Raw genomic sequence first — 23,751 nt, 5'->3', positions numbered from 1 at the left:
TATGGGAAAGAATCATAGCTGCATAAATATCTTGGCTGCGTCCAAAGAGAGACAGTTTGTACTTTATGATTCCATTACCGACAGGAGTGCAGTCTCGTTAGAGTGATCCTGCTTAAAGCCAGATGAATGAAGATAAATAACAAAATCACAAGTAACAGCAGTTCATGCAGTTTATACAGTGCTTTGTGCAAATTTTATACTCTGATAACAACCAAGTTTAGACTCTATTGCTCCCTTTAGCAGTTTCTATAAAGGTTTAAAAAGAGCGACTGGGTTTCCCATTTTCTCCTGGGAGCCTGAGCTAACTCATTCTTAATGGTTGTTTCCAACCTCATTCCCACTGATGAACACATACACACACACACCACACACTTGTAACTCTCACAGCTGCCCACTGTCACATTACATAAGCTATACTTTAAGTATGGGACTTTCGAGTTAGATAAGAATATCATTTTCACATTCAGTAAAGAAAATGACAATAAATATCAAGTGAGTTACATAAAGAAAGTTACTACTGATAGCTACTGTAAATAAAATCATTTATTAGTGACAGTGGCAGCACAGTGTAACTGTTACTAGCCACCATTTTCCATAAGATAAAGACCATAACTATCTGTTATCTGAGAATTTTAGAAACTCCTACTCCATCCTACAGTAACGCTGGACATAACATATCATGCCTATCAGTACCTGCTCCCATTATTAACATAATCATTTTATTATCATGCATTGCAATGTCCTTTGATTAAAGGAAGACAAACTTTAAATGAACAGCAGCCACTGTAATCCCCATTATGTAGTAATATTCACCTTAAGTTTGCTAACATTAGCCACCATAAGCAACTGTATCAGCTGGTGCATTTTTGCATATGAATTCTGCTTTTTATTTGTAATTGGAACACTGTCATTTCTTCTCTCAAAAGTTCAATAATCACACTTTAAGTGGGCACCATCATCTTAAAGAACGTACTGTTGTGCTAATGCCAAGATGCTACTGACTGCTCAGGTCATGATCAAACTGATTGATTGTGTAATTAGTAGCAAAGCGTTGAATTTGTGAAGGGAGAAGGCTGATGTAAGGTGTGATTGCTGACAGTGTTTGGTGCTGGGAAACGTGCCACCCAACACCAGCACACTCCTTTATTGTGGTGGGACATTAGATTGTTCCTTCATTTGGACCATGCCTCACATTTCATTTGCTCCATGACATAACAGCATTTCTGTGTAGCACATTGAGGGCAGAGCTACTCCCCGGGACCACTACTTGCTTAGTAGTGGTTTGTGTTCGTGTATTTAATCTAATGATTGTGTGTGAAGCACCCAGCGGGCTGCTCTGCGGTGCATCACCTCCTCATGAACCCACAGTAAAGCATGACATTATGGGCTGGGCTCAGATCTCACATGATGATGGTAAAGAAGAGCAGCTCCAGGAGGCTTGTAGTTCAGCTGCAAGAACAACAGCGCACATGGAGGTCCACTTCTGTTCTGGCAAACTCACTGTGAAAATGTGGCCACATTTGCTTTTATTCCACACTGGAAGACATTTTTGGAAGTAAGTTATGTAAGAGAAGGGTTATGTGTGCATTAAACCCAGCAAAGGCCTGGCTGCAACAGTTAAAAAAAACATAACCAGCAATAACAAGAAAATAATGTAATTAATCACAAATTAGAGGCATGATCTATTCACTAGACACTACAAAAAGTCTCACAAGCTTGTGTAGCTTATGTGGTGGTAATGGGTACATTTTGTGTTTATTCTTCTGTCTTGAAGAGATTTAAGTGACATAAAAGAAAAAGCAAAATTACAAAAAGTCTACCAACCTTGAAACAAAATCATATCTTTGTTGTAGACTTCACCCACCTCTTTCCAGACTCTCAGCAATGGATATGCAAGTTTAAATTAATGAATCAGAGTATAGTTGATGAATCAGAATATAGCAGTCAGACTGAGAGGTAAAATATGAAAATTCACAGCCCTCTTTGCCTTTATTTTTAAATCTCATCACTTATGGTTCCTGGAAAAGTTTAAATAAATTATGGTGTACCAGCAGCCATAAATAAAACTTTAAAAATACTACTACTCTAACTGATTTTTAATTCCTTCTCCATTAAATAAAACTGCATTTTTCTTACTAATATTCAGTTTGTCCCCATTTTGTCCGTAAAAACACACAATACACATGCTGTCAGACACATTTTCATCAACTTAAGTGTGCTGGGCTCATTTGATTCTTAATCCGCTGATCCTGCCTACATCTCTAGAGATAAGGGACCTCTGAAAGGGGATTTGTTGCTGCAGAGATTTTATTTGGATCACATAAAATGGCTATTAATTTAAAACCAATGTGAACACAGAAACTGAACGTGCAGTGGTGCCTCCTCTGAAGCTGCAACACTTTAATTAGCCCACAATGAGCCACGTGGCACCATGTCTCTGTTGCTCTTAGCCAATGATCTAGACACAAACTCTTTCTTCCAGCGGCACTGGAGAGTACAGATTTAAGAGAGAAGAGAAGTAGTTGTAGTATTGAATATTAGGCAAATACTGTAGACTGAATGGTGTCTGAAGGCAACATAATGTTTTAATATGAATGATCATCTTTTAAGCAGCAATTTATTGTCTTACTTTTTTTCCCACCAACATATTGCAGCTAGTGAAGCCAAAAGTTAACAGCATATTTCAGTTTGAAGTTGACGCAAAGTTCACTAACCGAAAACAAATAAATTTGCAGCTCTCAAGGTAAATGAGACGCGTTGCCACATGGTCTGTGGTCAGCTGCCTCCAGCTGTCAAAGAAGTCTTGAGCCTGGATGTGTGTGTTTGAGGAGGCTCATACTAAATTATGAAAGATTACTCTGAACTGGGAAACTGAGGTTGAAGTTAAACCTTAAAAATTCAATAAACACTCTCTCTCTCTCTAGAGAAAGCCAATTTTACCACTTCAAAATTCTAACTTTCCAGGAATAAAGATACACAGGCCTTAGAGCTTGACCACCACTCTTTTTTTTCTTTTTTATCTAAAGCAGTTTGAAAGTTATTGTGAACATTACTGTTGGAGATTTTTCTCAACCAACAGATTACACCAATTGGAGTGGAAACGTATTATCAAAACTGGAATTGAAATAGTGCCTTAAATTGTTAAACATGAATTATTCAATAACTTATTTTTGCCGAAATACTTGTACAGTACACAGTGTGACCTAAATACAACATCTGCTTATTCAAGGTTACCAGCCAGACATCTCTGCTGGCTGTGCAGGCACATTAAAACCCAATACTACTAAATTTTTGGGATTTATTCTCCAATCATACTAGTTCCATATAATAAAGCTCTTTATAATGTTTTAAATGTCAGATTTTTTCTAAAAATGGATTTGAAGAGTAAAGGAATAGTCACACAGATTAAAAGGAACATGAACAGAATATTAGACAAATAACTGTGATTTGCTTTGGAATATCTTGTTGTTCACCGGGTTGAGATTTGTCCTTCAGAATAAATGACATCATCATCAACAAGACTCCTCTCATTGAAATTGTGTACAGACAAGCACACAACACAAAATACAAACATTAAATTAAATCAACCTGCTGAGTGGTGGAGGCCTTTCAATGGGTGTCAGCTGAAAACTGAACTGATTCAAAGGTTTGTAGTAAAAGTTTAATAAGAAGTGTCCAGTTATGATGCATTCACTATAGTGAGTCTCAAACTGACTGTAAACACACGCTGAGTTTTTTTAAAACTTTTAATTCAACTGCCAACAGAATCTTAACAATGTCTCTGTGTAAAATGATGCACTGTTTCACAAGACTGAATTCAACCCTCAAATTTACAGGTGGATTTACTTGGGTCATCTTTACAAAACATAAAAAGTCCATATAAAGACAAACATGAATAACATAAATTAATTTGTTACCCTTTACAAGTGATGAGGCTCAGTCCTCGTTGCAATGTTAAGAGATATCAAAATAAGTGAGTCTGTTGTGCGACACACCCTGCACAACCAAAATATGAAGATAAAGGTTAGGGAAAGGAAATGGGACGCTCTCATGTGATGTAACGCTGCGGGCTAACAAACAGACGAGGATGAGATGTTCAGTAGCAGTTGGTGAAGGACTGTGGCAGAAAGAAGGGGAAAAAAATGGTGGGAATCCATTTCTGGGAAGTGTAGTGGTAGGAAGGAGTGACCAGTTAAGAAAAACAGAGCAGGAGAAGGACAATCTTTATCGAGTGTGAAGAGGTACAAGATGTCTTTAGCCTCTGCTGAATCAAGGAATCTAAAAAAAATAAAATAAAAACCAAACAGAAGGGAGGTAGTTTTCTGTCCAGTCACTTCCCCTCCCAAGCATCTTCCCTCTGTTTGACTGCCAGGCGCTTTTTTTCTGAAAGATAAATCACAGAGAGACAGTTCATCATATCAATCAGCGAAAGCCCTTAACTAAACAACACTTTCATGATTTGTTGCTCTAAATTTGTAACAGTCTGCCACATGCAGGGATCTGTGGAGCTGAGGCAGACTGAACAGCCAGTTGTGGATATGACCATACGTGGCATCCAGTCCAAGGACATAATGTTCAGCACATGATGCACTTCAGCGCTGACATTTACTCTGCGTGTTGTGATGTTAAATAACGAGCGCAGCAGTGCATCCATGCTAAGAACAAAGGAGCTTTTTTTAGTTCACTATACTCAAGGCCCTGACTTCCTGACTAGCTGTTCAGTGGACAGCCATTTGTGGTTTTCTGTGCTTATATACTTATGTTCCATCTAAGAGGGGAAATAGCTGCTGGACTGATTATAGACCTGTTATGATCTGCACAGCAACGGACGGAGAGCAACTTCTCTTGGCATCAACCTGCAACTACACTTGTAACTGTAGTTTCTTTGAAAAGTATGAAAACAGCTCCCACTTGTGGTGAAAACCTTGTGATGCGAACACTGAGGCAGTGAGACTGTCAGATAAGGGTTGTCATGTTCTGCTGACCGCAGTTCATCTCTTACCCTTTGCTTCCTGGAGCTTCTTCCTCTCTGCCTCGCGCTGCTCCTTCGTCAGGTTGCTCTTTACACCGAGGGCACCAATCACGAGCTTTCGAGCCAGTGCTGCACTCGTCTGAGGTCTCTCCTTAGCAGGCAGGAGGTAGTCTTGGGATGGGAGGTGAATTAAGATAAGATTAGTATAAGATTAATGTATATGAGATACAGAAGACAAACTGACAGAGAACCGGGAAGACGGTCGACTGTGTTTGCACCTGAGCAGCTGCGGGCTTTGGCCTTTATGGCAGGGGAGGATTTGGAGAGTGGTCGCAACTTCATCAGCATATGTTTGGATCTCAGAGCTTCACGGGCTGAAAAGGGAAAAGAAACAAAAGGTTGTTTACTATTATTTGTATACGATGGAAAAAGACACTTTGTAAGATGATGTGAAAAAGTAAAGACAAGTAAAAGAAACAACTTATAACACCATATAATACCTCAGCAGTAAATGCAAACTTAATGTTAATAATGTTTTGAATTTCTCAGTCAGAGGTTACGGTCTACTAAAGTCCACTGATCCTCCTTAATAAAACAGTTTCCTTCCCATTATGACGGGGAAAAGTGTCACAACATCGATTTCTACTGCAGAGGATAATGTACTGTAAGGTAGCCCCCCCCCCTTTCCAGATTTTTATGTGTGGTGGAAAATTCATAGTGTAATACATAGGTATTTTTAATTGTGTTGAAATTTATGATGTAATGCCTATATACTCTTTAATACTCTTTAAAGCTCTCTTGTTTTTGCCCCCACCACCAGACAAAATCAATAGTCTGCCAAGCATTAACAGACAAAGTAAATAAACCTGTGAATTACTCTTTAATATTATTATAAGCAGTGATATTTTAGGGGAGTTACTGGGATAAATAAGAAAAGACCAATGAGAGGTGTAAGAAGGATCAGGAGAATGTATTGCCTGACAGTTTCAGTTGCTCTGCGCGGAATAACTCAAGGTCTTTACCACTTCAATTCAATAAAAGACATTATACTTTTTTGACAATCTCACCTCTGGACGATTTTTGTTTTCCAAAAGTTAATTCATTTGCCACAAATGATGTGAAGCAGAATTTCACTAACCTGCTATGGGGCTTGAGAAGAGACCCAGGGCATGTGTGTCATCAATCCACTGAACATCAAAGCCTCTTTGTCTGAAAAACATAAAAGTCACAATTAAGCAGAACTAAAAGGTTACTAAACCTGAAGGTAGATAAAACTGGTACTTCAAGTCATCTGAGATACCAGAGACCCCACACTGAGTCACTGAGATTTCAAATTTAAAGACCTTTCTTGACTCCTGTTTTTAGTGAGTCAGAAGCTATTTAAGATCAGTTAAAACTCAAAGTTGATCTTAAAATGAAGAGTTGACAAGAAACCTGAAACATATAGATGACTTTGAACTACAGTATATTAAGATTTGAAAAGTATAGAAGTAGTACAATGAATTTTACATACTGGTAGGACTGAAATAACTTAAGAAGATCCTCGGTCTTAAACTCTGCAGGAAAATCATAGATCTCGACGATGTGAGAGAGTTCGTCCTCTGTGAGGTCGATGTCCTCATCATAATCTCCGTCCATGTTGTAGTAATCGAATCTGGCCTCCTGGATGGACTTCTTTTTTCTACCATCCTTCAGAGCCAGCTGGAAGGGTGAGGAAGGAGTGTGAGCAAATGACAGAATGATGGCGAATAAAGAAATTAAAGTAGGAGGAAACAGATAAAGTCTGATTTATATCTCTGCTGTCAGGTGTCACTAAAGCCTAGTCAGAGATAACATCCAGATTCAAGACTTGCATCCTGACACACACATTAGATCCAAGTAAAGTCAACAATACCAAAAGCTTAGCACATGAGGAGGAGGTTGGGGTGGTGAAACAGTAAACAACATAGACATTAGTATATCAGCAAGGTTATAGTGAGACCTGCGGGGTCTCACTATAACACTATATACAGCTTCAGCTCAGCTACTCATACTACTACAAGGCTCAATTTATGGGAAACTGGTGCACATCATCTACAACGTGTCCAATCCTGGGTGGACAAATCTATCAATCATTGTACATTGTAAATACATTTAACATTCTTAGTCAAGCCGAAACATTTTCCTGGTCTAACTTAACAGTTCAAAGCCGTTACTGGGTCAGAATTATAAAATACTGAGAATGGCAGCTACAAATAACATTTTGTTTTTTTGTTGACTGTTAGCAGTGTCACTGCCATCATCCAGAAAACTTTACATGTCTATTTCTATTTCTAAACTGATATCAAGATACTGAATATCAGTGGCCAGTTTGGTGGGTGTAGTTTGTGGTGCTATTGAGTTGTATTGCATTATACTAAGATATCAACAGTTTAATGGTCATAATTACATTTCTAATTTACAAATGTGAGATGATCAAAATATGGTAAAGTCTCCATTCAGCACAGGGAAACTTTTTCATGTAGCAAACATAAGATTGTGTTGTGTTACACTCAGAAGTGTTATTAATATGTAGTCTACCCTAATTTATATTAACGTGGGGAGGCAATATATATTAGAAACAGCTCTCAATTCAACAGCATCACTTAAGGGCTACAACTAATGATTATTTTCATTCTTGGTTAATCTGTCAATTATTTTCTCGATTAATTAATTAATGATTTGGTCTATAAAATGTCAGAAAATGGTGAAAAATGTCGATCACCATTTCCCAAAGCCCAAGATGCAACCTAAGGTGTCTTCTTTTGTCCCGACCAACAGTCCACAACCACAAGATATTCAGTTTAATATTATAGAAGACTAAAGAAACCAGAAAATATGTGTGATTAAGACACTGGAACCAGAGAAGTTTAGTACTTTGTCTTTAAAAATGACTCCAAACAATTAATTGATTAACATAGTTAACGATTAATTTTCTGCAACTGATTAATCGACTAAATGTTGAAGTTCTACAACAACCACTAGCGACTACAGCCCCCAGAAAGACCATGAAGTTCAATCAGCATCACCATTAACAGTTTCAACAAAGCCTGAACATTTTAACCTTGGATTTTATATAAGTACAAATAAACTGGCAACTGAATGTATGAATGTTGGGGGACGTTCCTCTGGTTACTTTTTTTTCCCCCTTTCATCCAAACCTACTGTAATTACTCACCTCTTCAAGCAGGTGCGGATCGAGACAATCCCCATCATCATTGAACAAGGTGTCCCAACTCTCCTCTTCCCCCTCTTCTTCAGGAGAGGATGCTGCCTCCAACCGTGAAGTGACCTCTGTATCCACATTAGTTGAGTCAGGCTGCCCATTAGTCTCCACCTCTGTATCCTGTAGCCTCTCTTCCTTCACATCAGTACTGGTGTCACTGTTCGGTACCTCATCCCCATCTTGTCCTCCAACAGGTAATGTCTTTCCCTCTCCTCCAGCCTTGTCCTTCTTGTTCTTGGCATTCTTTCGTGCTTTGTCCGTGTAGCGAGGCCTGGGTCTTGGTTTAACTTCTCCCTGAGTCTTAGCTTTGTCTTTGGAACCCTGAAGTCGTTGTTTGGGCACGTACAGAGCCTGACTTGGCCTCTTTGACTGAGAAGAAGGTGTAGGTGAGGGCTGGGCAGTAGCACTGTCTTCCTTTGGCTGTTCCAGTTCCATTATTGAGAGATGTTATCAAAACATCTGGATAAACGAGCAACGGAAACAGGAGAAGAGGCAAAGCAATAAAATAATGTAAGTAGTCACTTCTTTGCACTATTTGTATCCTGTTTACAGTTCACAGAAACGGTTTCAGCTGTTTATAGTAATTCCTTGTGTATATTTCTAAAGATTGTTGTGTTGTTATGTTGCGTAAGTACATTGAGAGCCACTAAAAACATAAACACACTTGGCCAATAAAGATGATTCTGATATAAAGTGTTAAATCTTTCTCAAACATTAATATATTTCAAAATAGTCTTGAATAAGTTTAATGACAGTATTATTTCGTTTTTATTCCAACGACTTGGTCTAGGCAAATCCTCCGAGAGCACAGTCCAAAAATGAAAGAAGCATTTAACATAATGCAGTTAGCTGAGTTACAGTTAGCTTCCTCTCGCTGAGGCTATAAACATTATTTACTGAGGACACAAACATAAAGTTAACACCGACTTACATTAAAATGTAATTCTGTTCATTTATTTTCACTGAGACTATTTTAACTACACGTATATAGGATAAATATTCCTCTTTCGGCTTACCCGTATTTACCCGTTTGTTTAGCAACAGATTTCCGTCGCACGACTGACGCAGGCGTCGGATAAACGCAGAGAACTCTGGGAGTTGTTGTTCTTATATGGCTCTGCAGCAGAACCACTGTAGGACGACGAGCTCGTTTGTTTTGACGTCGAATTTGTTTTACAGCAGAATATGCACAGTCTTTATGAGTCAGGATTTCTGTCCCGACAGGAATAATGAATGTGCCGTCGCCTGAGTGTATTATTATGTGCTATTGCTGTACTGTGTTTATTTAGCAGCGCCTACAAACAGAACCGACTTCCGCGTCTCACACACATGCTCATAGAAATACCGGTCAGCCATTGGCCAACATCCGAATTATTTAGACCGTTCGTCGCTGATTGGCCAAATGCCCTACACGTTACACAAGCTGTTTCGTAAATTTTAAAACGCAAAGTTGTGTAAGGTCTCAAATGGTATTATAGGGGTGCAGACTGCTCTCACACCATCTGTAGGTCATTTGCATCTCTGTACATTGATAAAGTTGTCAGGTAAGACAGTATTTAGTCTCTGAAGGAATTTAACTCTTGCATGTTACTGGCTCTGCTCAGGTGAAGGCATAGATGAGGAATATGCTGCATGCATGTGTGTATTAAGAGAGCATTCATTATATTGTACATCAGTGACTTCGAAGAGCAAACGATTGTATCTTGCATCATTTTTAACAATGAAACAAGAAAGAATCAATAATGCAGAAAATATCCAGCGTTAATAAAGTATGTGCTCATATTGTATAGCTGCAAAAATATGCATTTTCAGGGCGGTATTCAAGTATCTTACTTTTTCTTTTTCAGATGTAGAATTACTTTTTCAAAATGGCAAAAACATAATGGTGTTCGCTCATGAATTTAGAATAAAAAATCTCATACTTAAAATCTTCTACCTGGGCTCTCCACTGATTTTTGTTGTTTTTTGGACACTACTCAACTTCTACCTCTATATCTCATTTTTGCTTGGTTTGATGATCTCACCAAATCTTACTAAATCTTTAAAAGTTGCGGGACTCACAAGAGACACATAGAAAAGGAAATTGGTGGAGTTTCCCTTTAAATACATGTTCTTATAATTTGCTATAAATGTATGTATGATTTTGCTTTAAAGAAGCAAACTAATACGCTCTCTATCATGTCATGAAGACAGGATGTCTGTGCATTATATTTGCTCAACATAGTGTCCTGTTAACTTACATTATGTCTGTCCTGCTCTCTATAAAAAGACATTTCCATGTAAATTGTGAAGTGAAATGTTTAATGCTCTGTGTGCCACCAGGTTATAATGATGTGGGGTTCAGGTGTGTTGCTCCTGCTCTTCGGACTCTGGCATCAGTCCCAGGCTCAGAACTCCGACCCCATGCTACAGGTTGTAACACAGACGATGCTTCCTCCTGACAGCCTGCACAATCCGACACAGCTCAATTATGGGATGGCAGTAACTGATGTGGATGGTGACGGCGACCTGGAAGTGGTTGTGGCAGGGTGAGTGTATCATTACACATCTCTTAGCTTTGGCTAATGTTCATTACACTTTGTAGGTTTGTTATATGAAATTGTGTTAGCAAAATAAAGCTGTGTGTTGTCCTCCCTCAGGTACAATGGGCCCAACCTGGTGTTGAAGTATGACCGCGTTCAGAACAGGATGGTAAACATTGCTATTGATGACAGTAACTCTCCATACTACGCACTGAGGGACCGAGCAGGGAACGCCATTGGAGTTACTGCCTGTGATGTGGATGGAGATGGACGTGAGGAGATCTACTTCCTCAACACAAACAATGCTTACTCTGGTAAATACTTCATTCTTATGATCAGTCAGTTATGATCAGCAAAGTGCATGACCCCAGCAAGTTATTTCAGGTAGATGAATCATTTTTCCCCCTTATTACTGCCTTTTTTTTGCAGGACGGGCAACTTACTCAGACAAGCTCTTCAAGTTTCGTAATGGCCGCTTTGAAGATCTGCTCAGTGATGAGCTCAATGTGCGTCGTGGCGTCGCCAATCGCATGGCAGGACGCTCTGTGGCATGTATCGACAGAAAGGTCAGTACACCTACTTTGTCCAATGGCTTGGTTCTTCACATCTCACCCTCTCTACTTTCTCTTTCCCCTGTTCTTTTAAGAGATTGTCAGTTCTGTACAAAACCCTTCTGCTACTCTTTTGCCTGTTGTTTCTCTGCAGGGAACTGGCCGCTACTCAGTCTACGTGGCCAACTATGCCAGCGGCAACATCGGCCCCCACGCTCTCTTAGAAATGGATGAGGCTGCCAGTGATTTGACCAAGGGCGTCATCGCTCTGTCTGACGTAGCCGCTGAGGCTGGAGTCAACAAGTACACTGGTCAGTTTGGGGAATATAAAGCGTGTGATGTTTTGAATTTGACTAAATCAGCTGCTACATTCAGAGTTTGGTTGTTGTGCAGGTGGCCGTGGCGTGGTGGTTGGACCGATCCTCAGCCAGACAAGGTCAGATGTGTTCTGTGACAATGAGAACGGACCCAACTTCCTGTTCAAGAACAATGGAGATGGGACTTTTGTTGATATGGCCAGACAGGCAGGTGAGAATAAATCAGGAAAGAAGAAGCTAAATAAGTGTAGCATGAGTACAGTTGTTACGTCATGAGATATTTGTATGTCTTTCGAAGTATGTCCTCTTTGTCTAATATATTTTACACCAAATGTTCTAGTTTTTGTTCTGTTTAAGAAGTACAGAAATATAGTTAAGCTTTAGTAAAACTAAAGGTTGCAGGTAAATTATTATTATCAGATTATTGAGGTTAATGCAATGCAAATGGCAGCATTATCTTCTATCTTTAACAATGTGTAACCTTTAAAGGTGTGGAGGACCGATACCAGCATGGCAGAGGAATAGCACTAGCTGACTTCAATGGCGATGGAAAGACAGACATCGTCTATGGCAACTGGAACGGCCCACACAGACTTTACCTGCAGGGCAGCGACTCTAAATTCCGGGTAATTAAAGAGAACAGGACAGTGGAGGGAAAAGAATAAAGGAGGGTTGGAAAGTAAACGTTTGTAACTGACAAGATTTTAATAAAGCCTGACATGAAAAGCTATGTGTTCTCCTGTGCAGAACATCGCTACTGGAGGATTTGCCACCCCCTCCCCTATTCGCACAGTCATCGCTGCTGACTTTGATAATGACAAGGAGCTGGAGGTGTTTTTCAACAATATTGCCTACAGAGGCAACGCCCCTAACAGGCTGTTCAGGTAAGATTTCAATAATTATGTGAGCCCAAACTCAAATGAGAGGCATCCTACATTCAAGGAATAACTGGCAGTGGTGCACATCCCAGAGTATTGAGATCATTATCAGCTATTTTTAGAATCTTGTTTGTTTGTTTACAGGGTATCAAGGAGAGATGGTGCAGACCCTTTGATTCAGGAGCTTAATGTGGGAGATGCTGCAGAGCCACAAGGGAGAGGAACAGGTGAGATATATCTGAACTCAGACCAGAGGACTTTGGACAACATATTTTCTCTAGTTTCATTCTCAAAATGATGTAACCTGAACTGAATATTCTGATATTCAGCTATCTCTGTGTTTGAATGAGATTTACAGTGACACAGCTGTCAGTAAAGCATCACAGTGAGGTTGTTATGTAGGTCAGCGCAGTGAAAGCTCTCTGCCTGTTTTGGACAGGTGGCACTGTGACAGACTTAGATGGGGACGGACAGCTGGACCTGCTGTTAGCACATGGAGAGAGCGCCCAGCAGCCAATCTCTGTCTTCAAGGTCACCCAGGTGTGTGCATGTGTGTTAATGTGCGTGTGTGTTTGTTCATGATAACTGAGCTGTGACTATCCACAACCTAACCTGTCATCCGTGTTTTCAGGGCTCGTCCAATAACTGGCTGCGGGTCATCCCTCGCACCCAGTTTGGCTCTTTTGCCCGAGGTGCCAAGGTAACAGCCTTCACCAATCAGAACGGAGCTCAAACACGCATCATAGACGGAGGCTCAGGGTACCTGTGTGAGATGGAGCCTGTTGCCCACTTTGGTTTAGGTAAGTTACACGTACACACTTTATAGACACTGTAAGAACATGGGACACATATTTCAAAGAAAAGACAATATAAGTTGCCATTATTTAAGACAATATACACATTGATCTTATCAGTACAGACTGGTTTTAAAGGAATAGTTCAGCATTCTGCTGTTAGCTTTCATGATGAGAGTTGAATGAGAAGATTGATACCACTGTCATATCTATTCTTCATATATGAAGGTAAAGTAGGGAGGCAATTAGCCTAGCTTAGCACAAAGACTGGAACCAGGGGGAAATGGCTGGCACTGGTCTGTCCAAAGTTTAAAAATAAGCCTAACAGCACCTCTAAAGCTCATTAATTAACATAAATATTTATGTAATTTTTAAAATCTGTACACAACAGGAACAACAATTTGTGGTTTTAGAGGGAGTTATGTGCTGTAACAGTTTCTCTTACAAACAAGTCTCAACTGGATGCCAGACAGCCTCAGAGCAACACAAGAAGTCACTGCTTCCAGCTGTTGTTCATCAAGAAAAAGCTACAGCATAAAACTCCCAGTACATCATAAATTGTCAATTTTACATTTCTGTTTGTATACAGATTAAACAAATGAAATACAGTGTGTTAATTAGTGAACTTTTAGAGGTTTTGGCAAGAACGTTGGACAGAACCAGGCTAAATGTTTCCCTTGCTTCCAGTCTTTATGCTAAAGCACGCTAATTGCCTCCCTGCTCTAGCTTCATACTCAACACACAGACATGAGAGTGGTATTGATCCTCTCATCTAATTCTTGGCAAGAAAGCAAAAAAGCATTCTTCAAAAAATCCTGAACTATTCCATTAATATGTGATATCGTGTTGTCCTCAAACATACTGAAAATTATAGGACTTTTTGAAGGCTTTATTTTCCTCTTCTTCGTGTGATGCTCAGTGATTTTTCTGGTCATGACTCCCAGGAAACGATAAGGTGACGGTACTGGAGGTCTCCTGGCCTGATGGCAGCTCCATCACTCGCCTCCTTCAGCCTAGTGAAATGAACTCAGTGGTGGAAGTAGCCTACCCCAGAGAGGGGGAAATGTCTGTGCTTGCCAATGACACACAGGTATGCACTACGGATCCACGGCATGAGTTATGAACACGGGTAATGTTCCAGTCAGTCTGTCTTACTGGCCTTTTGAGCTGATCAAATCAACCACAGTATTTATATTTCTCTCTTACTGCCAATGTCAATTCAATTAGAAGCAATTTTACAAAAAGAAAAACATGAAAGTCTCTCTTTCTTCCAATCACAGTTGTTCAATGATATTTTTCAGATCTTTCTATAAAATCCAAATGAATCAACATATTTGGTTTGGATACCATTAAATTCCTTTTTTCTTTTTTTCAGTGTGGTAAAGGCTTTACTGTCAAGAACGGCCGCTGCGCAGGTAGGCAATTTTTTTAAAGACTTTCTAACATTATAAGTATTAATTTGTATTCTTTTTAATTTTCTTTTATGTTTATTTTTCAACAGGTATTTGAGGACAATCGCATGTAATGCAATAAAAAACAGTGTGGAAAAGGACACATTTTATTTTTCTTTCTTCTGTGCTTTGGGACAGGGGCCTTGTTGTTTTCTTTACTCTATGAGTAGTTTTAATATTTTTGTTATACTTATTTTTTAACACTTTCACTTTCATTGGTTACCTAACTACTACAGCTGGGTTATGGTTGAGATTTCATGTACCATGGCAAACTCCCTAAATAAACTGCTTCAATCAATATGCTGGGCGTGTCAGATTATCATTTCATAATTTAAAAGTTATATCACTGATTTCAGTAACTTGAACCACTGTATGTATAAGACAAAATTAAGAAGTGTCTCCCATGTGTTTGCACGCCTCTCCTCTGCCTTTTCTAGCCTTCATTCCATCTCTTTCAGTTTCAAACATTTGTACGGTGTTGTCCTAACCTTATGTATGTCTTTCTTTGTTTTCCCCCACCCATATGTCCTTGTTCTCCCCTGTTCTCTCCCTCCATCACATGCAGCGTTGGCTCCATTTTATGATGGCATCCGCTCCACCTCTGCCTGCACGTTTGAAGCCTGCTGTTTTAAGACAGTTTTATTACAGTGTGTCTTGGTTCTCTCTGCACTGGCAGATCTGAGAGGATGGTAGCATTTAGGGCAGCAATGATACAGTAAGAGAGCATTTATCCAGCACTTCCTATGATATGCAGTAATAGCATGTCTATTGGTTTTATCTTGATATACTATTTAATCATGTCCTATTATCTGGACATCCTGCAGTCTGGACATTTCCTGTTTGCTCTGGTGAACTGAGTGCATGCTTTAGACTCTCCATGTTTTAATTGAAGACTGGTTAAACTGAGATTGTGGCCTTTACCCAGCTGAATATGCTGCAGTGTCATATAGTGAGTCACACATGCATGCAAACATGAGGGAATTTGCCTGACCAAAGCTTTTCATGCATCAAATTAGCAAAGTTTTTTCATCCAGGTGCCTAAACCAATGTTTTTACTGCATGAAACAATTTGTAATTAATATTATGCATAAAAAAACTGAATGTCCTTGTGAACATTTTCCTGTGAATAATTTGTCCTTTGTGGTAAAATTACCATGGTGACATGAGGAGAGGATTTGTTCATGAAGTCAGTGGTTTAATAAAATCAAAGAATGTTCTTTTACATAAACTAATAAAACATTCTACTGTTCAGCAAAGATGATGAAAATGGTTCTCAAATTCTATGAATTGTGAATTATGTTTACTCTAATATAACATTAGAGCAAACATTTTTTGGTCACATAAAGCTAATATGCTAACAGGCTAGCATACAGTTCTCTATTAGCATTAAAACAACAGACAGAGCAACAGTAGCACTCTTTTGGAGTTGTTTTTCTGGGCATCTGATGAATGCAAGTCCTATATTCACTTTCCTTTCAATCTGTTTTGTTCTCCACCAATTCCTGAGGGGAATATCTGGCTGTTTGTCAGCCGCTTGGTGCAGAGCAGAGAGCATGCAGTGGGTTTATCAAAGACTCTTGGTTAAAGAGTGGTGAGTGACCATTAGCTTTTCCTGCAGTGACAGGTCAAATCATATGCCATAAGAAACATCTATTATATAGATTTACATTACAACAAAGAAAGATAAATTCTGTATAGCTGTGATGAAACAGTATTTATTTGACACCAGTCATATACACCTTGTTGCTATGTGTATCAAACAACCAGCAGTACGAAAGTTTGTTCTTGCACAAAATGTCACCAAAGGAAAAGACACATTCACATTTGTAAGCCAGTTTTTCGGCAGTAATTGTTCTTTGGAAGTTCGTTCAGAAATCAAGGAAGGGTTGATGTATTTCAAAACACAACAGGTATGATTCAGGAAGACTTTTTTTTTTTTTTTTAACCCATCCTTTTTCTACTTACTGATGCATTCAATGCACCGTATGTCTTTGCATAATCATCCAAATTTAGGAAGAGTTGGTCTCGCTCAGTGAAACCAAGAGGTTAGTACTAAGACTTGTGCATGTGTCCGTGTTCGTGTGTATCGAATAAAATGCAGGCTTCACGTGAGCAATGTGGAAGATCTGCTACATTATATACATGGCTGAATGACATTCAGCGTCTACCAGACAGCATGATTTACAGCAGAGGTGAAGGAGGAAGAAGGTTTATGTACAATATATCTGGGCTCTGGGTGGGTGAAGCCTTGTGATGCCCTGCTCAAATAATTGGTACATCCTTCTTACATTTCCTAAAATCTGGAAAACCAGAGCTACAGATACATGGTGAAGCGTTAAGTCCAGTTTTGTGGTTGGTTTGCAGCGTTGGCTGATCTGGACCACGTGGTGCAACTGTGGTGGCTGAGGTATGAGGCTTGTGGTGTTCACTCATATTTCAACACTTCCTCTCACTTCCTTCCATCCTTTTCTCACCCACCAGATGACACATAGCTGTGGGAACTTCAAAGAGGACAGGAGGCAAAGTAATGGTACGATCACACAAAGTATTACTAGCAAGATGATTTTTTTTTTCTTTTCACTTAGACTTTCCATCCTACATTACTGTATCAGTGCAAGCACACTAACTACTGTTGCAGTGCATGTTTTAAGCACTCACTGTGAAGAAAAAGCTTAAACAACTTAAGTAAGTGATGGCAGGTCAGGAGCAACATGCCTTTCTTAGGTAAAGATAGTGAATCCTTTGTGTGAGCGTAGCTTAGGGATGTATGGCGCTAAGTGTTGGGACAGGAGTGGTATCGCTGTCCTAAGTTCTCCTCTGGGGTTGTCAGTGATCAGGGGGACATGGTTTTTAGGAGGCACCCAGTCATCGAGCGGTGCTGCCGGACACAGAGCTGCTGCCTGAGCTGGAGCCACTGGAGCCCCGGTCTTCATAGATGGAAATCTCTATCTGGTGAAAGTAGTTAGGGACCAAGATTTTTTCCATGGAGTAATGGTTAAATTGAATAGAAAAAGATAAACGTGAATGTTTTTTGTTTACTTGCAACTGCAAACACTGAGTAAGGATACAACACGCATTCCCCTCTCTATGGGATCTGTGATGAGCAGACCTCTGGGAGCATAGATCTTCTCATTCTGCTCCTGAATGTACTTGGCTATCTTCTTCAATACCTGACACACGGATGGAGAAAAAGAGAGAAATGGTATGGAATCAAAGGCATGTTAAAGGACAGGTTCACAATTTTTCAACTCAGTCTTAAATCAACAGTCAGGTGCCCGTATGAATATTGAAACAGATTTTTGTTCGCTATAATCATCCCTCCAGTTCATACTGGCTATTAGAAGATCTCCTCTAAATGCGCCTATAATGTTTAAGCTACACTGTATTCAAAAGTTGTTCGAAGATAATATGAGGCTTCAGAGTGTCTGAGTTAGTCAAATAAAGTTGATATCTTCCATAGTCACAGTCTTTTTAGAAAAATTCCCTCTTTGCGTCTTCAGAGAGTGTTTTCCGGTTCAGCTGCAGTGGAAGGATTGTAACAAAAAGAAGGAATTTAGCACTAAAAAGACAATAACTTTTAAAGATATTGACTTAATTTGACTAATTTGTACAGCTGACACCTCATATTGGCTTCAAATAAACTTTTAAATATTTTTTTTGCACAGAAGAAGAGCTGTGGGTTTTGTCATCACTTACATCAAAAGAGCATTATGAAGGGATTTCTTAATGTCCAGTATGAACAGGAGGAATGATTATGGCAAGAAAAAAATGAGTCATTGTTGATTTGGGCACCTGACTGTTGTTTTAGAAAGGCCTTGAAACTTAATCCCCACACTTTATCATTAAAATGCATGAGGTCGTAGATCGCCAGTCTGACCTTCTCATAGCGTGTCTCCATGCAGAGGAAGATAAGATATGCTGTAGCACAGGCCAGACAACCCTCCAGATAGGACTGGCCTCCAATCTTTTCTGCCTCTGCGTAGTAGTTATTCAGTGTCTTCACAGTGTCCTCAAACAGTGTCCGCTCAATCTGGAGACACACGGACAGAATCACGGGTAGTAACAGAAAATATTAGTTTTCAAGATGTAAAACCAACATTTAAACTAACTTATTCATCACCTTTAAAGTCTCCCTCCACTCAAAAATCTTGTTGCTGCAGTTGGATGTTTGAGCTTCACTGTGCAGAGTTTGTTTTTACATTCATCTGCTGAAAGTGGAAAGTTTCTCTGAGCTCACTGAAAATCAGATTTTTTGGGGCGGGTCTATGAGCAGGATTTGTGACATCACAATGAGTTTGGACGCAATCGTGGTCCAATATGCAACTTACACAAGTGTGAAACTTGAAGCCTCTAGTGCACAAACACTGAGAATGGACTTTACAGTGACGTAGGAGACATCTTGTGTCCAGCTGTTAAACTTTTGAAACAAACAATATTTGCATATTTTTAAGATTCTGGGATTTTTAATGGGAGAGAAGGAGGAAATCATAGACATAAAACACTAGATGGGACGTTACGTCATACCTCATGGGATAACCATCTGCCATCTTAATCTAGATACTAGTCTGTTCGCAATCGCCACCAGCGGGCAGCAACTATGGATGTCAGCTATGCAGCACCTATTGCTTTACTAAAAAGACCAAAGAGACCAGGGAGACTGGCATCACTTTCCACACATCAGTATAGAGTAGATGAGATACTTATTTTCTACATATTGGCCAATTAAAGCAGTTAGTGAACTAGGTAACCTCTCTGTTAGCTACCAAGTGACAGACTGGCTGAGTTCTAAGTCAAAGTTACTGCTGATTGCGAGCTCTCAACAGCATTGATCTGTTAGCTAAACAGATAAGTTATAACCAGCGAACATTGTTTTAATGTTAGCTACACTAACTTAGAGCTCAAAGGTAACGTTTAGTAATGTTATAACAAAGTTATTAATATTACTCTAACATTTGACCGCTAAGCAGCTGATTCCATGCTGATCAAATGTTAAGTAAACATACAACATGGTAACGACAAGGAGAAGTGCATTTATTTATTTCCTGAATTTATCTATGAATTTTTTTCCCATGTACTTTAGGATATTAGCAGTGTTAATGAGTATTTGCCAGTGAGTTAGTGTGTGTGTGTATGTATGCATTTTTCTATCCTTATTGGGACCGTCTCTGGTATAAACATTGACTTTATTGGGACCAATAGTTGTCATGGGGACCAAAACCCGGTCCAGATGCGGCAAAACGTCATTTCTGAGGTCCTGGTTAGGGTTAAGGTTAGGCTGTACAAAATGAATGGAGTCAATGCAATGTCCTAACAAGGATAGCTGTGCAAACTTGTGTGTGTGTGTGAGAGAGAGAGAGAGAGAGAGAGAGAGAGAAAGAGAGAGATTTATCTTGCCTTATGTACAATTTATGACATTAATAAATATATTAATATACTACAGTAGGTGTATTTCCCTCTTGTGTTTCTGATTGTAACTGCCTGCAAATATAGGCCATAATAGTCAATCTATTTAGGATTTCTACATAAAAGGTATTCCTTAATGTAGTATATTAGCCATTCAGAATGCCAAAGAAAGTTCTTACATATTAAGTTCAGGCAACATTGAAAAAATAAAATCATTGTCTGCAAGATTATCGTCATGATTGAAAGCATGATTTGTTCTCCTGGAGCTTTAATAATCAAACTCCTACCAGAATCTTTGTTTCTTTGGTTCAGTCTAGACAGGCACAGTTCTCTTATGCTCATTACTTTGAATAAAAAACAGTATGTGTTGGTAGAAAAATACAAGGATTATAAATAGAACATAAGCCTCTTTCAACATAGGTTCCAAACACAGCAAGTTTAAAACTGGACCCAGGTAAGATGGCTACCATATGGCTCCATCCCAGAATGTAAAGTCACTATGTCAGGTCGCATCTAGAGTTTTATATCTATGGAGGAGATGTCATTTTAAACATTTTAAAGTGGTAATTATACATTTTTGTGGGAAAACCATATTAACCACAAATTATTGTTCCACGCAGAGTATTGTTATATGTCTTAGTACATGTCAGAGGGGAGCTTTAAAGTCACCTGGTGAGTAGAACAGTTTTCATTGCTTTGGTTACAGGTTTAGTTCCCAAAATGCAACTAATTAAACTAACACTGTTTTTGCTTTGTATAGTCACCTCTCCTTCAACATTGCACATCTGTAACCACTGTTAATATCTCTCTAAAGGAAACAAAGCTTTCCTGTACAGTGCTAAGATATCCATGTAAAGCAGGGTTAAGACAACAATTTGTTTGTATTTTACTCATTAATTACCGCATAGCAATCAGTGTTTTGAATTTAGCCGGTATTATCCCTTCCAACATGAAGACATGTGAAACCTTTTTAAGTGACATGCCTACTATTAATGTTTTAATTAGTAAATATCTACCTACACATGCGCGCCACACTGGCATCATCTCATACCAAGCACTATGATAGCTACAAATACACATCCAGATACAGGTGTGGTTCACTTGGAACTTGTCAAGGATAAAAGGGCAACACAATAAGAAAACACAGCACAGCACTGCTTTTTGACTCCTCACCCTGCTCTCCAGCTCAGAGGGGAACTTGGTCTGGAACTTGCAGGTGGTTCCCTCGCTATAGTCTCTCTGGATGAAGACTTTGTTGGCCAGAGATGCACTGTGCCTCAACTCCTGCAGGTTGTGGAACTAAGGAGGAGGAGACAAATAAAACAAGGTTTGATACAGTGTCTCTTTAATGAGTCCCCAGAGTTAAGCCTACTCAGTTATAATGTGTGCAAACAGTGGCTGATGTTTTGGTCTGTGGAAGTAAAGGATGATGGAGGAGAATGTGATCCATCACTTTATGGCTTGGTGTCTGCACTCATTTCTGCCCTGTTGGCTGTTGGAGCAAAGCCCAGCTTTTGGACATACTATCTTTTCCTCACACACTTTCATTCTCTCTCTCTCTTTCTCTCTCTCTGGTGTTACAGGGAGGTAAACCTTGCAGGAGTGGGGCAACATTTCACTACAGCTCACAACAGATCGATCAGGCGGAACACGATGAAACAGACTGATAAAGAGCCAAATCTTGCAACTCTTTAAATCTCAAATATTTGTGCAGTGAATTTGGATTATCCTAAATGTGAGTGTTGGTTTGTTCCCCCCAATGAATCATTATTATTTTTGCATTTTAACAAACTGACAGCGAGAGAGAGAGAGAGAGAGATACTGGAAAAGCAGTGAGGAAGGTTTAGGGCGGCGTGGCTTCTGTCCATGGTGCTGAACGGGGTTTGTCGGTGTGTGTGTGTGTGTGTGTGGTCACTGGTCAACACAGTGGCCTGTCACCGGATTAACGGGGCGTCTCAACACACAAAAACAGATCTGCTTTCACCAAAACAGCTTAACATCGAGGCGAGGATCCACTGATTCTGCCCCATTTCTGTTTCCATTAAGGTCAGCTGACTTTCAAAATTCCCGTTAATGAGGTCCTCTCTTTAAAAAAATGCTCACAGGAGGACGAAACTAGCGAGATAATGTAGGACACAGTCGTCTGTCCTGATTCAGTGTGGCACAGTTTGAACGTGAGCCGTCTCAATGCCCTCATTGACCATGTGAACTGCAGCCGCGCTGGTTTCACTGAAATGATAATTATTATTGTTCATGCTGGTAAAGGAAACCTCAGATAATGTGCCAGTCTTACCTCTGTCGCCATGTTGCCATCCGTGGCCGTAGGGACGAGTCCCTGCATGCGCTGAAATCGCTTTAGTGGGACACAGGGACGGATTGGAGGAGTGCAGGGGGGAGGGGCGGGGAGGAGGCGAGCGGAGGGTGAGCCGCGGGGGGGCGGGGTCAAGGGGCGGGGCTTATACGAGTACAGTGTTAAGGTCATACCAATTTAGCTTTTTTTTTTGTGAGTTTGGACTCTTAATTTAACCAACTTACAATTTAATGTTCAATTTCTATTGTATGGAAGCAAAATAAAGTATTCATTGTTTTTGGCCATATTGTGGGACACTGGAAACAGCTGTAAACACAACATTTCCCCCTAAAATTGACATCCAACAGTTGCCCATCCAGTGGACATGAAGCAACATATATCTTTCAGTTGAGTCGTGTTTCTGATCACCTGACAAATACAAGTTCAAAATTCACTCTTTTAGCTTGGTTTTGTTCTCCACCAACACATTAGGGAATTATCCGGTAAATGCTCCTTTCAGCTAGACGCTACCTTCAGCCCTGTTTACACCTGGCATTCACTTGTGTCTTGGGCGATCCGATCACAAGTGGACAGCTTTAAGTACACCAGTTCACACCAGGCACTAGAATGTGTCTCCATATGCCTCTCGAGTGACCACGTGTGATCAGATCTCACTTCCCCGCTCTATATGCAGATAAACACGTACATCATTTCCGTTTGCAAACACCAAATGCGTTGTTGTTTTTAACTGGCAGGAGGCAGGAGGCAGCAACACACCACCTGTGTCTAGTCTGCCAGAAATTCAAAAATATGGCTAGAGAATCCGTTTTGCCTGTTGTTGTGGCTTCCTGTTGTTGTTTCGCACTTTAATATGACACGGTTGGCAAATGAGTACATACTTCTGCTCATGCAGAGTCACTGGAGTAGGCAGTCTTTCAGTAAGACCCAGGACACATTTTTGTACATTTCTAAAAAAAATGTGGCCACACGTGGCCCAGACCACCTCCGAATGTCGTCTGAGCAATCAGAACTGGGTGCATTCACACCTGTACTTAGAGTTGTCCACTTGTGATCATATCACCCAAGACACATTTTAATGCCAGTTGTGAACGAGGCCTTTATCTGTCTACTTCCTTCTGAGCAGATAGCATACAGTGGGTTTATTGGAGCTTTTTCACTGAAAGAAAAACTGCTACCAAAAAACAAGGCTTATGAGAGCAGTGAGGGTGAACCAACAAACAATTATAAGTTAACAATAAGTTGAAAGACGCTAAAGTGCTCCACAGAGCTGAAGAGAACTGCAGAGTCGGCTGATAATTCTTCATGGCT

The 23,751-nt window shown here is 39.9% G+C and overlaps 3 protein-coding genes across 4 annotated transcripts; 1 reads left to right on the top strand and 2 right to left on the bottom strand.

The window, feature by feature from the left end:
* Positions 1-4,251: 4,251 nt before the first annotated feature.
* On the bottom strand, positions 4,252-9,336 carry r3hcc1l (R3H domain and coiled-coil containing 1-like). 2 transcript variants are annotated; one of them, XM_042393439.1, is made up of 7 exons: positions 9,233-9,336; positions 8,169-8,675; positions 6,486-6,673; positions 6,111-6,181; positions 5,251-5,346; positions 5,003-5,143; positions 4,252-4,383 (listed from the first exon to the last, which is right to left on the bottom strand). In XM_042393439.1, exons 2-7 carry the CDS (start codon positions 8,649-8,651, stop codon positions 4,331-4,333), a joined length of 1,032 nt encoding a protein of 343 aa, XP_042249373.1. In that variant the 5' UTR covers positions 8,652-8,675; positions 9,233-9,336; the 3' UTR covers positions 4,252-4,330. The 2 variants fall into 2 exon arrangements, with proteins under 2 accessions (XP_042249373.1, XP_042249382.1); XM_042393448.1 differs by lacking the exon at positions 9,233-9,336 and adding an exon at positions 9,148-9,218.
* A 320-nt stretch (positions 9,337-9,656) lies between these two features.
* Positions 9,657-15,027, top strand: crtac1a (cartilage acidic protein 1a). The gene is made up of 14 exons (XM_042393436.1): positions 9,657-9,760; positions 10,539-10,744; positions 10,856-11,052; positions 11,168-11,304; positions 11,444-11,600; positions 11,683-11,817; positions 12,096-12,232; positions 12,354-12,490; positions 12,629-12,711; positions 12,924-13,024; positions 13,116-13,284; positions 14,223-14,368; positions 14,654-14,693; positions 14,780-15,027. Exons 2-14 carry the CDS (start codon positions 10,545-10,547, stop codon positions 14,785-14,787), a joined length of 1,647 nt encoding a protein of 548 aa, XP_042249370.1. The 5' UTR covers positions 9,657-9,760; positions 10,539-10,544; the 3' UTR covers positions 14,788-15,027.
* A 1,390-nt stretch (positions 15,028-16,417) lies between these two features.
* Positions 16,418-22,533, bottom strand: golga7ba (golgin A7 family, member Ba). The gene is made up of 5 exons (XM_042387859.1): positions 22,426-22,533; positions 21,306-21,431; positions 18,607-18,759; positions 17,798-17,899; positions 16,418-17,678 (listed from the first exon to the last, which is right to left on the bottom strand). Exons 1-5 carry the CDS (start codon positions 22,471-22,473, stop codon positions 17,595-17,597), a joined length of 513 nt encoding a protein of 170 aa, XP_042243793.1. The 5' UTR covers positions 22,474-22,533; the 3' UTR covers positions 16,418-17,594.
* Positions 22,534-23,751: the final 1,218 nt, after the last annotated feature.

Source organism: Thunnus maccoyii, chromosome 2, assembly GCF_910596095.1.
Source record: "Thunnus maccoyii chromosome 2, fThuMac1.1, whole genome shotgun sequence".
Lineage (NCBI taxonomy): Eukaryota > Metazoa > Chordata > Actinopteri > Scombriformes > Scombridae > Thunnus > Thunnus maccoyii.
The sequence above is the reverse complement of the archived record's forward strand: the minus strand, read 5'-3'. Positions and strand labels throughout refer to the sequence as shown.

Coding starts and splice junctions, on each gene's coding strand:
- golga7ba (XM_042387859.1), bottom strand. CDS start 22,473: ATGCAGGGACTCGTCCCTACGGCCACGGATGGCAACATGGCGACAGAG. Junction 21,432..22,425: donor ATGGCAACATGGCGACAGAG/GTAAGACTGGCA, acceptor CCTCCTCCTTAG/TTCCACAACCTGCAGGAGTT. Junction 18,760..21,305: donor CCTCTGAGCTGGAGAGCAGG/GTGAGGAGTCAA, acceptor GTGTGTCTCCAG/ATTGAGCGGACACTGTTTGA.
- r3hcc1l (XM_042393439.1), bottom strand. CDS start 8,651: ATGGAACTGGAACAGCCAAAGGAAGACAGTGCTACTGCCCAGCCCTCA. Junction 6,674..8,168: donor ATCCGCACCTGCTTGAAGAG/GTGAGTAATTAC, acceptor TCACCCTTCCAG/CTGGCTCTGAAGGATGGTAG. Junction 6,182..6,485: donor AAGTTATTTCAGTCCTACCA/GTATGTAAAATT, acceptor TATGTTTTTCAG/ACAAAGAGGCTTTGATGTTC.
- crtac1a (XM_042393436.1), top strand. CDS start 10,545: ATGATGTGGGGTTCAGGTGTGTTGCTCCTGCTCTTCGGACTCTGGCAT. Junction 11,053..11,167: donor CACAAACAATGCTTACTCTG/GTAAATACTTCA, acceptor TTTTTTTTGCAG/GACGGGCAACTTACTCAGAC. Junction 12,712..12,923: donor GCCACAAGGGAGAGGAACAG/GTGAGATATATC, acceptor TGTTTTGGACAG/GTGGCACTGTGACAGACTTA.